General features: G+C 59.1%; 2 protein-coding genes across 2 annotated transcripts in view; one reads left to right on the top strand and one right to left on the bottom strand.

Annotated features, from left to right (window-relative positions):
• The window catches only part of HCN2 (hyperpolarization activated cyclic nucleotide gated potassium and sodium channel 2), a 10,079-nt gene extending 9,824 nt beyond the window's left edge, over positions 1-255 (top strand). Inside the window, 2 exon segments of the mRNA XM_039695972.1 lie at positions 1-14; positions 16-255. The exon segment at positions 1-14 is cut by the window's left edge and continues 785 nt beyond it. Of these exon segments, the coding sequence (XP_039551906.1) occupies positions 1-14; positions 16-139 (138 nt within the window). The 3' untranslated portion in view covers positions 140-255.
• Positions 256-1,659: 1,404 nt separating this feature from the next.
• Positions 1,660-16,104, bottom strand: POLRMT (RNA polymerase mitochondrial). The gene is made up of 21 exons (XM_039695960.1): positions 16,035-16,104; positions 15,412-15,507; positions 14,441-15,063; positions 13,574-13,704; positions 12,386-12,572; positions 11,822-11,971; positions 11,541-11,708; positions 11,041-11,211; positions 10,363-10,602; positions 9,349-10,128; positions 8,686-8,808; positions 6,872-6,994; positions 5,826-6,005; positions 5,634-5,720; positions 5,240-5,353; positions 4,606-4,655; positions 4,238-4,336; positions 3,870-3,942; positions 3,330-3,412; positions 2,912-2,991; positions 1,660-2,338 (listed from the first exon to the last, which is right to left on the bottom strand). Exons 1-21 carry the CDS (start codon positions 16,090-16,092, stop codon positions 2,289-2,291), a joined length of 3,666 nt encoding a protein of 1,221 aa, XP_039551894.1. The 5' UTR covers positions 16,093-16,104; the 3' UTR covers positions 1,660-2,288.
• Between the last annotated feature and the right edge of the window lie 6 nt (positions 16,105-16,110).

The following is a 16,110-nucleotide window of genomic DNA, read 5'->3' as shown; positions in this document are numbered from 1 at the left end:
GGCCCACCCGGCGCCCACGGGCTCGGCGCTGACACCGCCGCCCGCCCTGCCGCAGGACCCGGCGGCGGCCCGCAAGGATTCGGCGTCCAGCACGCCCGACACGGACCCGGCCAAGTCCAGGCTGTCTTCCAACTTGTGACCTCCGCGCCGGGCACGGGGACACGCGCGCCGGAGGGGCGGCGGCGGGGAGCGCCAGCTCCCCTCGCGTCCGCCCCGCGCCGCCGGGTGAGGGCCGCGGCCGCGCCGCCGCCCCGCGCCGCCGGCTGCCGCCCCCCGCCACGGCGCCAGCCCCGCTCCCCGGTCCTTCCTGCCGCCCGCTGCAGAGCGGGGCAGCTGCCGAGGGTGGGCCCGGGGCTGCTGTGCCCTCGCCCCACCGCGGGGTCCCTGGGCTGAGCCCCCGGGTGTGTCGTCTCCGACCAAAGTGTGACCCTTTCGCCCGCTCCCCGCGGCGAAGCCCCGCTGCCCCCCGGCCTCCCCGGCTGCCCATAGAAGCCACAGCTGCATTCTCGCCATGACCAACTCTGTGTATGATATCTATGACCTGAACACATCCCTGTGTGTGACCCGCAGGACACCTCCCTGGGGCTGTCGGCACAGCCCCGGCGCCGCGCGCGTCCCTGCGCCCCTCTCACAGACCCAAGGCGAGGGGTGATGGTCCACGACTGGAGGTAAGTTGGGACGGGTCTGAGGGATGGTCGCCCTGAGGCTTGTAAGCACCCACGAACACGCTGTCCCCCACTCCGGGGCTGGGCGTGAGCACGGCCCCATGTCCCCATAGGCAGCGCTAGGACGGAGGCAGGCGCTGGAGCCCGAGCCCTGGCGCTGGGGCAGGCACCTGCCGAGCGTTCCAGGTGCCTGTGCGTGTGTTGTGTGTGCGGGTGTGTGTGTGCAGGTGTGTGTGTGCACGTGTGCCTCGCTGCCTCGCACTCTGGAGCCTTCCACATTGAATGTACCGCGAGCGCGGGGCCCGCGCCAGCCCCGGCACCTTGCGGCCGAGCAGCCGCAGGGACACGGCCCCACTCCAAGCGTCCACTTTCCCACATCCAGCCCATCCTGTGCAATAAACGTCAGCAGCTGACAGAGCTACGCACGACTCCGGCTCTGCTTCTTTGCCACCGTCCCTCCCTGCCGTGCCTCGCGCTCCTCGTGCCCGCCCCGGGAGCCGGAACACTGGGCACAGCCCCAGCTCAGGCTGTGGGATGCAGCTTTGTCCTTTGAAGAGCTGTGTCCCTTGCCAGGAAAGCCACAAGGTGAAAAGCCTCTGCCAGCAGCTTTCCCCTGGAAGAAGCTGGGTGCAGGCTGGTTGTGAGCCTGTGGTTATAGGGCACAGCTGAGAACTGGGCCAAACACAGCTCCAGCTGCAAGGTGCAACCATCTCCAGCACCAGCCTGGTGGAGAGGAGGTCTGGGGAGCCACAGTCCAGTGAGAAGGGGAGGCTCCTGGCTGGAAAGCTGCAGTTGGTCCCTGTGAGAGGCCAGTTCCCGCTGTAGCTGCTGCACTGGCACAATTCCATGTTTCTGCTACAAAAGCATTTTCAGAATGTCACACCCTGTGCCCAATCAGTCAGCAGAACAGGGCCAGACTGGGAGGCAGCAATCCCACCTCCCCGTGCCTCTGGCAAAGACAGGGGTCAGGCAAAGATTTCAGAGGACACAGGTCCCGTCTTGTATTTCAAAAAACATTTTATTTACAATATTATACATGTTGACCCCCAAGTTAGTGGTTTTTCCTCCCTGAGCCCCAGTGAGCAGCAGCAAAACTCATCCCTGGAAAAGAGAGTGAAGAGCAGAGGCTGTGCTGTGGAGAGTGAGGACAGTGCCCAGAGCTGGAGCAGAGCACAGAGCAGCACCTGCCCTGTGGCCAAGAGCAGGGCTGGGGCTCCTGCTGTGCCCAGGTCAGTTGCCTGCTGGTGGAGAGGGAAGGAGAGGGACAGCAGCCGAGGACAGGCAACAGCCAGTGCTCACAGCACTGGGGTGAGGGCTGAGGGGAGCCACCCTGGCTCCTGCCACCCCTGGGCCCCCAGCCCAGAGCTGCAGCCCTCTGCAGGGCTTGGTGGCCTCTCCCTGTGCTGGGACAGCAGTGACAGCAAACAGTGCAGAGCCTCTGTCCCCCACCAGCTGCTCCAGCAGAGTCTGTTTGCCCCAGCACCTCAGAGTGAGGCAGGGCTCTCCCTGGGCTGGAAGCTGCACCTTCTTCCCCATGAGATGTGGGATAGAAGAGCATTGCAGGCCAGTGCCCACCATGGCTGCAGGTCCAGAGGTATCCCAGGGCTCTGTGGGCTGCCAGGCTCAGCTGAAGAAATACGTGGAATCCATCACTTGCTTCAGGTTGAATTCACCTGAGGGGAGCAAAGGAGAGGTCAGAGGAGAGCAAGGTGGGGATGGACAGGGGCACAGAAGTGGCTTCAATGCACAAAGGATCCCTGTCCCTGGACTGTGCTGCCCATGGAGCCACTCCACACAGAGGTCAGGCAGAGCCAGATGGCCTGGCAGACACAGGGCTGAGGGATTAGAAGGAGTTAAACTAATTGCCTTAATCCCATTGCATGTATATCATCTAGATCCTGGCAATTACCGTGCCGAGGCCCTCGCTCCCATCTCCCAGCAAATGCTCATGGTTGGAAACAGATGGGAGCAGAACAGAGCAGGATGGGAAGAGCTGGGTCAGCCCGGGGGAAATCCCAGGGACTCAGCCAGGATGGCAGGGAGCACTCACAGGAATGCTGCAGGGGAATGTGGACATGCTGGACTGCTCTGCCCCATGGCTCTGCAGTCCAGCATAGGAGAGGAAACTGATCCAAGGAGACAGCTCTGGCTTTTTGCCTTTTGGGGGTTTTGGGGGCCACTCCATCTCATTCCCCTTGTCTCCAAAATGCTCCTGAGCTCTGCATGTTCCTGTCCCATGCTCCTACCTGTCCTGGGGACATTTGACAGCTGCTCCATCAGCCTCTTCTGCCAATGGGCTATGGGCTCTGTGCTGGAGCTGGATGAACTAGAAGGAAGCAAATAAACACAGATTATCTGGAACCTTCTCTGCTCCCCAGTGCAGCTCCTGACAACAGGATTCAGCTCTTCCAAAACAGAGTGAGAGCAGAAGCCCAGCCCCAGCAGCCCAGGGCAGGCCCTAAGGCTGCCAAACCCTCCCCTGGTTCTGCAGCAAGAGGGTGCAGAGCCCTGGGTTTTTACACAGCTGTTGAAGGTGATTTGGGTGTCAGGCAAGAAGAAAGGACAGCTTCCCCACAGTGCAACCCCCAGGCAGGTGACACAACCTGTGAGCACCTGGACATGACCTCTGGGAGGTGGGGGGAACATCCAACAGGTCAGGAATACCTGCAGTACTTCTCCAGCATGAACTCAGACAGATCCTGCAGAATCTTCTCGCTGTGCAGAGCCACGAACTGCTGCCGACAGACCTGACCCAGGGAGACAACAGTGAGGTGCAGCTTAGCAGGTGCTTTCCATCCTTCCCCCAGAGACAGGCCAGAGGTGAGGGGCAGGGAAAGCAGCAGGAGTGGGAAGGGGGGCTGCCAGACAAGGGTGAAGGGAATCAGTCTGGGGAGGTGTGAAACAGGTCGACCCTCATTAACACAAAAGCCCTTGGGAAGGACCCAGGGCAGGGCAGGGGCACTGGCTGCCAGGGCTGTGTTTAGTGCCTGTTTCCACAGATTCTCCCCATGTACTCCCTGCAGATGGGAGGAGAAGGGGCACCAGGAAATCAGCTGCGACCGCCAGCCAGCATCCCAGGTTCACCTCACCCGGGTGAATCCATCAGCCTATGGAGCAAAGCCCAGGGGAGGCGAGGCCTGGCATGGGCCCAGAGCACAGATCAGCAAGATCTTGCTCCCAAGGGAGCCAGGAGGACACTTTTACCTGGTTCATGACATCCACGGTGAGCGCGTGAGTCCAGTAGCAATCGTGGACTGAGACGAAGGTCAGGCCCTTCCTGGGAGGAGGCAGAGGTGCCATGAAGCAGTGCTGAGACCCCTCTGTGTGATGGACCCCACACACAGAACCTCTGTCTGAGACAGCAGCAGGGACCACACAAGAGGGGACTCCCTGCACAGCAGCTTTTCAGAGGGAGGTGGCCAACCCCAGGATCTCCCTGTCCCTGCCCTGCTGCCTCCTTTCCTTCTCTGCCAGGAACCCCAAATGCCCATCCACCAGGGACTCCTCAGTCCCAGAAATGCTCTCCCAGGAGAGTCCTGAGCCAGGTGAGAGCCCAGCTGCCCACTCCCTACCTGAGGCAGTGCAGTGCTGTGAGCATCATGTGTGTGGAGTCCAGAGAGTGGATGAAGTTGGGGGGAAAGGCATTCTTCTGCTTCACAGTGTCAGGTTTCCTGCAGGACAAAGCAGGGCACAGAGGAGCTGGGGCATTTCAGGGCCAAAGATGACAGCACTGGCACACAGACAGTGACACCCCAGCCTGGGGTGAGGGGGCTGCCCTGAAGGGCACCAAGGCCCTGCTGCCCCTGAGCTGCAGAAAGCTGGATAGAGCAATGAGAGGAGCTCTGGCACTCCTTGACAGCTTCCCTGATAGGAAGGCCTTGTTCCCAGAGCACAGCTGGGGCCAGCAGGGGTGCAGTGCAGGCCATGGTTTTGTACTTACTGGCTGCTGTTGGAGGTTTTCACACTCAAGCGCTGCATGCCACAATTCAGCTGTGGGGAGAGAGGGGACAAGCTGTCACCCTGCACTGCCTGGCAGCACCGTGGGCTGGGCACTGCCCCACTCCTCTGGAGAGGGGTCTGTGCCCTTCCACAGTGTCCCAGCACCACAACAGCTGCCACTGCCCAGTGACACTTTGCCCAGCTCCTCTCCTGAGGGTGCTGGCAGGCATCTGAACCCCTTCACCCTCTCAGGGTGCATTGGCCCGGGAAGGGCTGCTGGAGCTGGGCTGGGGGGCTGTGAGTCAGCACAGCAGCACGTGGGAGGTGACAGCACTGAGACTGAGTCACACGAGCCCTGAGGAGGCTCTCAGAGCGGGGAACGGCCCGTGCCCCAGCTGCCTGAGTGGGATGGAGCCACAGAGCTTCCTCACCAGCTCACCCACACACTCCAGGCTCTGCAGGGAGCCATGGGGCTGGAGGATGTGCCTGCACCCAGGGATCCTACCTGCTCTGCAGGCTCACCCACCAGTGATGCCAGCCTGCCGGGCCCTAGCCTGGCTGCCTTTTCCCTGCTCCCACCGTGGCACAGGGAGGGTGGGCCATGAGACACTCATGACCTGCCACTGGACACTCACCACAGTGGACCTGGAGCGATAGTAGGGCTGGATGATGGGCAGCCCCAGGGGTGTGACCCACTCCACCGTCCGGCCCGACTGGGCGATGAGCTTGGCGCTCTCCGTCAGCCAGTTCTTCAGAAGAGGGGAGGAAGCAGCTGGAGTTAGTGTGGAGCTGGGAGACCCCGTCCCCTCCCAGCACAACCTCACTCCTGCCACAGAACTTCCCAGTGCTTACTGGGGGTTTGGCACAATCCCACAACTCTGGGATCAGGAGGATCCTCCTGCCCCCAACACCCTCTGGATCCTCTCTGGGCCAGGAGAACCATCTCTCCCCACAGAGCATCCCCTTGTCTATGCATGAATGGACCAGGGAAGAAGAAAAAGTGGAGATAAAGGGCAACAGGCCCCTTACCTGGATATCTCGAGTCGCTGAGAACATCTCCTTGATGCTGTTGAACACCTGCTTCACCAGATAATGAGATGCTTCCCACAAGTACTCCTGGCACAGACCAGAAGCAGAGCCAGAGTCATACAAAGGGACAGCCAAAGCCAGAGAGGGGAAAGTGCCAGGGCCCAGGGAGGGGGGGACACACAGGAGGGCTACCTCGGGGAACTCGTCGATCTCCTTGAGGCGTTTCTCTATCTGCAGGCGGCCGCCGTAGCGCGTGACCCCGTACACCACCGTCATCACCGTCTGCTTCACCACCTTGCGGCTGATGAAGCCCTGCAGCACCTGGGCAATCTTCAAGCCCCGCTCAGCATCCTTCTTCCGAAACTCCTCCACCTGGGCAGAGTGCCTCTGAGTCAGGGCTGGCATCAGCCACGCTGGCTGGAGCCCCCTGTGTGGTGGGGCCCTCCCAGCTGTGCACTGCCTGGCTCAAGCTCCCACCAGATCCCTGCAGCCCATTTTCACCACTCTGGGTAACAGAAGGCACCTGCTGAAGGGATCCAGCATGGGTAAATGTGCCTGCACAGCCTTCCCTGCTGCCTTGGAACTGCCCTTGGCAAAGGGGTGGTGGCAGCTGAACAAGGATATAGCTCAACTGTGGCTCAGAGCTTGGGTTCTCCTGCCTGTGCTCCCCAGTGATAACTGAGCAAGCCCTGCAGCCCCATGAACTCCTCCTGCTCTGTGGTGTGGTGCTGGTTGGAGAAAACCTGCTGAGACCCTCATGGGAGATGCAGGGTCCAATGCCAGCTGAATGAGCCTCTCAGCACTCTCCCAGGGGCAAATTTCCCAGTGCCAAAGGAACCAAAGACTTCGTAGCAGGACCAAGGCTGAATCTCTACCCACTCCCTCCAACTCAGCTCAAGAAATAAAACTCTTATAACCCATGGGTCAGCCAGCTGTGACCAAGGGATGAGGAACATCCCTTGCTCTCTTCCACCTCTCCAGCCTAGTTCTCCCAGGCTTCATTCAGGCCAAGTGAGGACAGCAGAAATCCCAGGGGATCTCTCAGAGCCACCTCGCTGAGGACAGATCTCCAGTCAGATCCACTTGGGGAACAGACAGTCCCTGTCTCTGCCCAGCTCATGCCTCCCCAGCCCTCTGCACACTCATCCCCACCTTTCACCTTGGGAGGTGTCACCCTGTGCACACCAAGAGGAGGAGGCAGGTCCAAAAGGACCCCATGTGCCCCCACAGTGCCTCACCTGCTGGGCCACTGCACTGTAGACATCCTGAGGGAGCCCACAGGGCACCAGGTTGACGGAGGCAGCGCCGCTGAGGTCGCGGCCGAGCGCTGCATAGTGCTGCAGCCCATTGCAGGAGCCATCCTGCAGGAACAGCACGAGGGAAACACGAGTCAGTGTGTGGACAGGGCTCTGCTCATCCACCCCCTCCCCATGCACAGGCACCCTGGCCTCAGGTGGTCATTATTTCCCCTTCCCACTCTTCAGAGCAGTGCCCATCTCCCAGCAGTGACCATCTGCCTTCTGGCCAGGTCTCCTGCCTGAGCCCATCCCTAACTACTGTGACCTGTGAGGTTTAAAATCAGAAACCTCACATCACCACCTCTGTGGGTTTCCAAAGACATCAGAAACCTCACATCACCACCTCTGTGGGCTTCCAAAGACATCACAGCTCTGTGGAAACACTGAAAACCAGAAAATTGGGAAACACTGAATATATCTGGGATGCTAAAAGCAGCCCTAAGAGCCAGCAGTCAAAACAACCTCAGCAGTGGGATCAGAGGCAGGAAAAGGCAGGCCAAGCCAGAGATCCCTCAGGAAGCCCCAGGTGGCTCTGCAGCTCCAACCAGCTGCACCACCAGCGGATGAAAACATCCCTCAGACAGAAACCAGCTCCCACCCAGACTTCCCAAAGCTGCATCAGAGGCACAGTGAGCCTCTGCCACAGCAACTGCCCCTGCAGCTCTCCTGGAACCAAAAGCAGCTTGGGTGAGACAGACAGGACCTGAATGATGGTGCAGGAAGATCTTGGTTCTCCCACACTGCACTGGCAGTGATGTTTCTCACAGATGTGCTGCTGATCCTGGCCCCTGTGCTCAGGGTCTCCCTGGCCACAGGGAGCCGCAGATACCCCAGGACTGTCAGGTTCCTCAAGCAGGGCCCCCTTTCTCCTGCACCCTCTCCCCACTCCCTGCAGTGCAGCAAGGCAGCGCCAGGATGTGATGGCTCTGTTAATTGAGCACTGATGACTCAGGCTGAAGGAGACTCTGGTACCCTCCAGAAGAAGTCCTTGCTGATATTTCATTAGCTGCTCCCTCCACACACCCCCAGCTGCTCTCTTGACCTTTTGTTGTCATCAAAATACCAGACCTGACTGTCTCATGTATATTCCAGGCTATCATTACTGGCAGAAAAACTGCTGCCCTCCCCACTCAGTCATGGCCACTTGATCTCCTCATAAGAGAAAGGAGGAACCATCCCTTACCCATGGCCACTATCAGCCCTGTCCCTGTGCAGCTAGGGAGGACAGTGCCTTCAGGGAGCTGAGCAGGGACAGGATACCTGGTGACAGGCCACTGAAGGTGGGGACAACCACCTCAGTCCCCATGCCCTTCCTCAGTTCCAGACCTGCCATATTGGCTCTTGCAGAGCTGCTTGGCTTCAGCCTTGGAGCAGGAGTGGAGAAAAGGCCTCCAAAGCACAGCTCCAAGCACTCCAGAGAGCCAGGTGTTGCCCTGCTGGGCTGAATTCCAGTCCTGATCCTGTGGCTGCAGAAGGTGACACTGGCCTGGCTCTCACCCTGTGGCAGCTGCCAGTGAGCTCCAGCTGGGCTCTGCTTGAGCCAAGGCAAATGAGGCAGCCTTGCTTGTACCAACTCATGGATGGCTGCAGGCAGCAACAAATCAGAGTTCTCATGCCAAAATGCCCAACACTGCATTTCCATTCCTAAGAAAAGCCAGCCAGGTGGAGCAGGGATTGCAGAGCTGGAGACCTGGATGCTCCTTTCCTGCCCTGCTGAGCCTCACACGGGCTGTGAGGATCTGCTGGACTCCTACCTGGTGAACTGGGAAGTGAGAGATGTAGGCTGCTGGATCTGGGGACCTTGAGGCTTTGGCGATTTCCATACAGCATGCCAAGGCTTGCCAGGGCTCATCAGTGTCCATCCACCACTTCCTGCCCTGGGAATGAGAAAGCCCAGGCTGGTGGGAGCAGGCAGTGCTCCTGTGCCCCTCAAATCACAGACAGGGGCTCCTGAGCACCTGGGATACACTGGGCACAGCACCTCCTCCCACCATGCCTCCATTTCCCTAGTTTTACATCATGTTTTCAGACAGGAACAGGTTATTTAGGAATCTCTGCATTGCCTTCTTGTTGCCCTGATTTTTTAAGTTTTTCTAAGCCTTCTGATGTTTACATTCTTGTAATGAACTTTATGTGAACTTCATTACACTTTATGTAAATAACTTATTGTTTTGCATTATTTTATAGAAGAAGAGAAATTTGATGGACTGTTAAGTTGGTCCAGTGTCATTGGAGAGTCCGAAATTAAAACCACCTTTTTTACCATGAGAAAGCAGAGTGTCTGGACCATGTTATTTAGTGTCTATAGTGACACCTTCTCCCTTTTTACCTCTCAAAACCGTGTCTTTCATAATGTTTTTGTTACAAAATCTATTCTGATTTCTGTTTTATTTCACTTCCCAGAAGCTCCCACGTACCGTCAGCGGGCGGTCAGCCGAGTCCAGGATGTCCTCCATGATTTCATTGGCATACTCCAGCCGTTCCTGCAAGGCGTTCTTCTTCTTCAGCCCTGTCAGGTTGATGAGGTGGATCTTCAGCCAGTCAAGTCCCTTGGGCCCCAGAGGCCTCCCCTCTGCAAACAGCAGGATGGCCCTGGTGACATCGTTCCCCAGGTGGTTGAAATAGGGCGGGCAGGGGTAAGTCCTGCCACGGAAGTCCATGTTGTGAGGGAACCAGAACACCTTGTCCCTGACGTAGTTGGCGATGGAGAGCTTGTAGAGCGCGTCCATGCGCAGGCTGTGCATCTCTGCAGCCTTCTTCTTGCACAGGAACACCTCGTGCTTGAAGGTCTTGCTCCAGTTGGAGGAATTGCCAGGAGGAGTGGGAGGCTTGGGAGCCTCAGAGAGGGGTGGTGGGATGTCCAGCTTCTCGTCCCCTTTGTCATTGAAGATGGAGATGATGATATCCAGCACGGGCTGGTTGATCTTCCAGGCGCAGTTGCCCAGCTGGTTCAGGGCATCCAGCACGGGGTGGAGGTTCACCAGGGGACACTGCTCCAGGAGCAGCTGGTGGTGGGTGGTCTCATCCATGAAACGCATCAGCTTGGTGTCGTTGAGGACAAAGGCACCGAAAGTGGGGGAGGTCCAGGGCACCGGGGGGCACAGCATGGGCATGGCAGAGGAGTTGAAGGTCAGCGTGGTCTCTGCAGCGTTTGACACAAGCTGGGAGAAGATGGGATGGGGCCTTATCAGCCCGACCTGGGGAGGAGGATCAGCAGCAGAGGATTAGGGCTGGAGTGTGGAAGAGCCTGTGGTCAGTCAGCCATTCCACAGGGATCATGCCAAGTAAGGAGGGCACCCACACAGAATCAAGGGCTCCTCAAAGCATGCCCGAGCAGGAATGGCAGCAAGGACAGAAAAGGGCCTTGCAAGGGTCTGATTTTGAGGAAGGAGTGTCCTGCACGGCCCTAGAGCCCCCAGGATGAGGCTCACCTGCCAGTTACTGTAGAAGGAGTAGACATGGTAGAGGACAGGGATAGGCTTGGACTCCAGGCGACGATTGAGGATGTTCCTGGGCACCTTCACAGCCTTCACCAGGAGCTCCAGCATGTGCATGCCCAGGCGCATGAGGAGCACACACGGCCAGCTGCAGGTCTTCAAGTTCAGGGAAGGCCCAAAGCCTGCTTCTGCCACCAGCTTCTCCCAGTACTCCCGTGGCAAGTACTGTTTAGGCTGGGAGGTGGAGGGAGAGAATGGAGTCAGCTGGAGGGGCTTTGCTGGATGGGATCAATCTGCCTGGGATGTGGCTTTGAGAAGGACTTTCCTATCTTTGTGTCCCCAAAGGTCCTCCCTGATAGGAGTGTTTGGGAAAGGAGGGCTGAGGAGGTTGGGCTGAGCCTAACAGTGAGAACAGGAAGAGTGGCACTGCAAAGTCCTTCCTCTTGCCACACCCCAGTGCTGACAACCCTGTCCCCACATCATCCTGCCCCTCCTGCCCAGACTGCAGACCTGCCTGCCCCTATGAGCCCCCAGCTCTGAGAACAACCTGCTCACCTGGTCCTTAAGGTGCCCAGGGCAGTGGCCTTGGCCCCTTTCTCCCCTCTTGTCCTCTCCTGGCCTGCAAAGCCCAGAGCTCTCCTGCATGGGACTCCTGGCTGCAAGGGCTCCTACCTGGCTGTCCTTTGCCAGCAGCTGGATGTAGTTCTCATAGATCTTCTGCACCTTCTCCAGCTGGCCACTGTGCAGCTTCCTCTGGATGACGTACCTGTCGTAGACCTTGGAGCCCAGCTCCCTGGCCAGGACTGCCAGGGACTCCCCTTGTGGAGACAGATCATTGAGGACCTGGGAAAGGGGAAGGCAAAGAAGGTCTTAGCAAGGAGGAACAGAGAGATACAGCAGCGAGACAGAGCAGGAGTTAAAGCTGCTGTGCACAGAGCACAGAAAGATGCTGATTTTCATGATACTGAACAGATGGTGAGGAAGGAAAAACAACCAGGACAGAGCATGGATTTCTCTGGCTGCTCTGCAGAGGGAGCAGACAGCCTGCAGCTAATAACTTGGTAAACCTCTTAGGAAATTCCAATTCTGCTCAAGTGGGACATTAGTGCTCTGTGACAGCCCCATGGCTGACAGTCCAGCCCCACGCCTGGGAGGGCAGAGCAGGCTCCTACCTGCAGCATGATGTCCACATAGTCCTCATCTGGCAGCAGACACAGGTAGGGGTAGAGGACGCTGTACTTGGACAGCCTCTTGGGCCTGGTCATGCTGCGCTTGGAGTTCTGCAGGGCCTGCAGGATGGCATCGTGCCACTGGGAGCGGAGGGTGCCCAGCAGCTCCCGCTGCATGGGAAAGGAAGGGAGAGGGCTGGTCAGCATGAGCTGCCCCCTCTTTAGCTCGTGGACCCTCAGCCCTCACCCACAGGTCTGAGGGCTGCCCCAGCCCCGAGCTTTACCGCTTTGATGGCCTGTGGGCTCAGGGGCTTGGCTGCCTCCACTGACTCGATGGTCACCGTGTTCTTCAGCTCCATCTCCAGCTGCTGCTGGAAGCGCTCCTGCAGCTCCTTCTCGGAGAAATCCAGCTTGGGGTACGACCCCATGGTCTCCTGCAAGGGGAGAGAGGCAGCCAGTGCTGAAAGTGGGAGGAGAAGCCATGCTCATTCTCCCAGCTTCCCTGCAAGAGGCTCGTTGTACAATTCTGGGCTCAAAGCACCTTGCTGGGATCTCTGGGCCCAGAGGTCTCTGGCAGACAAACCCCAGAGGCTGCTCTGCTCCTGTGGTATGGCCAAGCACCTCCCCAAGCACCCCCTCCCATGCATGGAGGCCATCTCCAGCCCTCTGCTTTGCTGTTCCCCTGTAAGGCTGTCAGTAATGTCATTCCTCTGATGATTTGTGTGAGCTATTGGGCAGAGATCAGGTGCAAAGGTTCTTTCTTGCTAGCCCTCCCCTGGGCTGTACCTAAGAACACCTGTGAACATCACCAGGCCAGCTTCAACACCTCCCTGAGCGCTGTGGCTTACTCTGGAATAGAAATCCTGGAGCAGAGAAGACTTGCAGATCTTGGGGCTGGGTGGAGGGGGCAGCTGGTAGTTGGGCTGGACAGTCCTGATGGCCCACAGCACCATCTCCTTCTCGTCTTCCTCAAACAGGCACTTTTGGAACAGCTCATCCACATGGAAGCCACTGCTGTTCAGCTTCTGCAGGTATCTGAGGAGGGGCAGACAGGACAGGCTCAGTCCTCCCCAAGGGCCTGAGCACATTGTGCAGGAGCTGCCTCAGCACAGCCTGTCCCACAAGGTCACCCCCCGCCTCAGGTTACAGGGATCAGGTGTCCATCCCTCAGCCTGCACTGCTGCAGAGCTGCTGGGCAGGGAGGCCACTGCAGGAGCCAGCTGCCCACGGGCAGCCCCACAGCCTGTGCTGCACTGACACAGCTCCACACCACCCAGCACAGTCACTGCCAGCCCCCTCAGAGTGTCAGCTGACTGGAGACACTGCCCTGAAGGCATCTAGGACTTGTCAGCAGCCAAAGGGCAGAGAGACCAGTGATACACCCCTGAGGTACAGCACTAGTGCATCAGAAGCTTTCTCCATCCTCTGGAGAGGAGCTGGCTCTGCCTCCAGCCCCAGGCACTGCTCTTAGGCCCAGCCTGTGGGATCTTCCAGGGCTCTTTCAGCTGCTCCCTTTAGCATTGACATGTTCCTGTCCATTATGCTCCATGAAATCTACCTGAATCTCCTCACCAAGCTCCTCTGGAGAGCCCTGCAGGAAGCAGCTATGTGACTGAGCCCAGCAAAATGGGCAAACTCCACTGAAATGCCATAAAAACAGAGAAGCCAAGCTATTCTCACCAGGCAGCAACAGAGGGGCCAGAAGGAGTGAAATTCCTGGCATGGGTGTGGAACCAAGGAGTCCCTGACTGCAGAGGGCCTCTCCCAGCCCAGCTCTGGGGGGAACAGTGTCTGTTGTCACCTTCCACATCTCCTCTCCCTGCACAATCTCAGACGAACTCCCCAGCAGCTGGGGGTGGCAGGGAGGGTGCTCTGCCCACCCCAAAATCTGGCCATGGGAAGTGTCTCAGAGCATCCAGGTGGGCACAGAGAAGGGTCAGCTCTTCCTGACCCCAACCCACTGCATCCCCCAGCTCACCAAGCACAGCACGTGGAGCTGCTGCCCCAAGGCTCAGCAGCACTGAGGCAGGAGTTACCTCAGGATGGCTTTGGGAGGTGACTGGCTCCGGCCCAGGCACTCCAGGGCCGCGGCGTACGAGTCCAGGTTGGGCCGGAGGCCAGCAGCCTCCAGGATGGAAAACAATCTGTCCAGGCGACTCAAGGAGCCCTGCAGGAGAGAAAGGGAGGGGAGGAGCACACTGAGAGGGGAAGGAGGCTGAGCACACTGATAGGGGGGCTGAGCACACTGAGAGGGGAAGGGGCTGAGCACACTGAGAGGGGAAGGAGGCTGAGCACACTGATAGGGGGGCTGAGCACACTGAGAGGGGAAGGGGCTGAGCACACTGAGAGGGGAAGGAGGCTGAGCACACTGATAGGGGGGCTGAGCACACTGAGAGGGGAAGGGGCTGAGCACACTGACAGGGGAAGGGGCGGGGCTGTGCACACTGATAGGGGGGCTGAGCACACTGAGAGGGGAAGGAGGCTGAGCACACTGATAGGGGGGCTGAGCACACTGAGAGGGGAAGGGGCTGAGCACACTGAGAGGGGAAGGAGGCTGTGCACACTGACAGGGGAAGGGGATGAGCACACTGACAAGGGGGCTGTGCACACTGACAAGGGAAGGAGGCTGAGCACACTGAGAGGGGAAGGGGATGAGCACACTGACACCAGCAGCCCCAGAATCACAGCTCCACAACCCTCTACTCCTGTCCAGATTTAGTCAGATCCACCCTACCCTTTCCCCACTCCTTTCTTCCTCTCCAAGCCACCTCTCACAGCTCAGCCCCCCTTGCCAGAAGCACTGCTTGAACCCTTGCTGAAGCGACAAGCCCAGGCAAAACCAGCTGGAGGCTCCTCCTCACGAGGCAGCCCCTCTCCCCCCTGGAGCACCCACAGCTCGGTACCTTCCTGGCCCAGATGCGCATCACGACGTTGAAGGCACCAATGTCCATCACCTTCCTCTTCACTGGAGAGCTGTGGCACAGCAGCAGGTACCTCTCGGCCTCCTCTGCCTGCTGCAGGAACAGGAAGCACTCCAGGTTGCACTGGATGGTCTGCTGCAGCACCTGCTGGTTGCTCTTGTCCTTTGGCATCCTCTGAGGCCTCTTCAGTTCTGCAGCTTCCTTCACTTCCACCACCCTGGGCTTGTTGTGGGCGCTGCCAGAGCTCTGGTTCCAGGCAGTTGCTGCTTTTGTCTTTGGGATCTTTGGGCTCTTGATGGTTTTTGCTTTGGTTGTGGACTTTGCCTTGACCTCCGCCTTGGCCGGGCCCTCCAGAGCCAGCTGGGAGGCAGCACTGCCCAATTCCTGCTTCATCTGCAGCTGCTGGCTGTACATCTCCTCCTGCAGCTTCTTGGCCCAGGGGCCGGACCGGGCCAGGCCATCACCCCGTGCCCTGGGAATGGGTTGCTTCTCCTTGGGGCCAGGGACCACAGCCTCCTGGAACTTGTCATTGTCCAGTGCAGCCAGCTCCACTTTGCTGACTGTCACCTCACTGCCTTGGAGCTGCTTGGCTCGAGCTTTCAGCACTAGTGGGAAACAGAGAGGTGATGGGAGACAAGGCACAGCAAAAGGCCCTGTCCTGTCCTCACTCTGAAAGTACCAGAATCATGCTCAGAAAAAAGGGTTCATAGAAGAGTTTCATCTCTCCTTGGAGCCCCACTCCAAAACAGAGATACCAACCTCTGTGTGTTTGAGATCTACCTGCAAGCTGGGTCCACCCCAGGAACCCATCCCAGCATGCCAGGAACCCACCCCAGCATCCCAGGAACCCACCCCAGCATCCCAGGAACCCAGCAGTGTCACTGTCAGGGAAAAAGCAACAGCCCAGGCTGGTGTGCCTGCTGTCTGCTCACTGCATCTCTCCCAGCACTCACCTTCCAGCAGCTCTGTCCTCTCACAGGGGCCATTCCTGTTTGCCTTCTCCTTGGTGCTGGCAGAGGAGTAGCTCCTGAAGATCCTCCATGGAATCCCTGCCGTGAAGAATGCAGAGGTGTGTGGGTCAGAGGAGGCTCCACACCCTCAAGCACTGCCTGTGCCCCAAGGCCCCACTCGGACACGGCATGGACAGAGTGAGAGGGGGATGTTGGGGATGTTTCCCAGTAGTAGCACAGGAGGGACAGGGCCACCCCTCAGCCCCGGAACCAGAGGCTCAGGGACACAGAGGCCCCAGGGACACCACAAACCGCAGCGCTGCGAACGGGGAGCAGCACCCCGCGACCCCCGGAGCAGGCGGGCGCTATCCCCCAGCTGGACACGACCCAGAGCCCCCGTCTCAGCCCTTTGGAGAGCAACACCACCCCAGCCCTTCCACAGCCCCGCCTCCAGCCGTGGGGCCCTCACGATGCAGAGACTCTCCCATCTCCCAGGGGTAACCCTCAGGATCGCGGGACGCCCCGGCCCAGCTCCGCCCGCACGCCTGGGCCGTGTCCCGGTCTCCTGGTGTCCCCGCCGGTCCCTGAACGCCCCCCGGTGTCGCCCCGGTGCCCTCGGCGCTCACCGGGCCCCCTCAGCCCGCCCGGGCCCCTCAGCACCGCCCGCAGCCTCAGCAGCGACATCCCGGGCCACGCGCGCCG

Source organism: Passer montanus, unplaced genomic scaffold, assembly GCF_014805655.1.
Source record: "Passer montanus isolate IOZ18808 unplaced genomic scaffold, ASM1480565v1 scaffold112, whole genome shotgun sequence".
Taxonomy (NCBI): Eukaryota; Metazoa; Chordata; class Aves; order Passeriformes; family Passeridae; genus Passer; species Passer montanus.
The sequence above is the reverse complement of the archived record's forward strand: the minus strand, read 5'-3'. Positions and strand labels throughout refer to the sequence as shown.

Bases quoted from the DNA above. Each gene is read 5' to 3' on its own strand.
- POLRMT (XM_039695960.1), bottom strand. From the start codon at position 16,092: ATGTCGCTGCTGAGGCTGCGGGCGGTGCTGAGGGGCCCGGGCGGGCTG. The intron at 5,721-5,825 runs GTAGCCCTCCTG...GGTCTGTGCCAG, and splicing joins AGATCGACGAGTTCCCCGAG to GAGTACTTGTGGGAAGCATC. The intron at 4,337-4,605 runs GTAAGTACAAAA...TTTGTCCTGCAG, and splicing joins AAAACCTCCAACAGCAGCCA to GAAACCTGACACTGTGAAGC.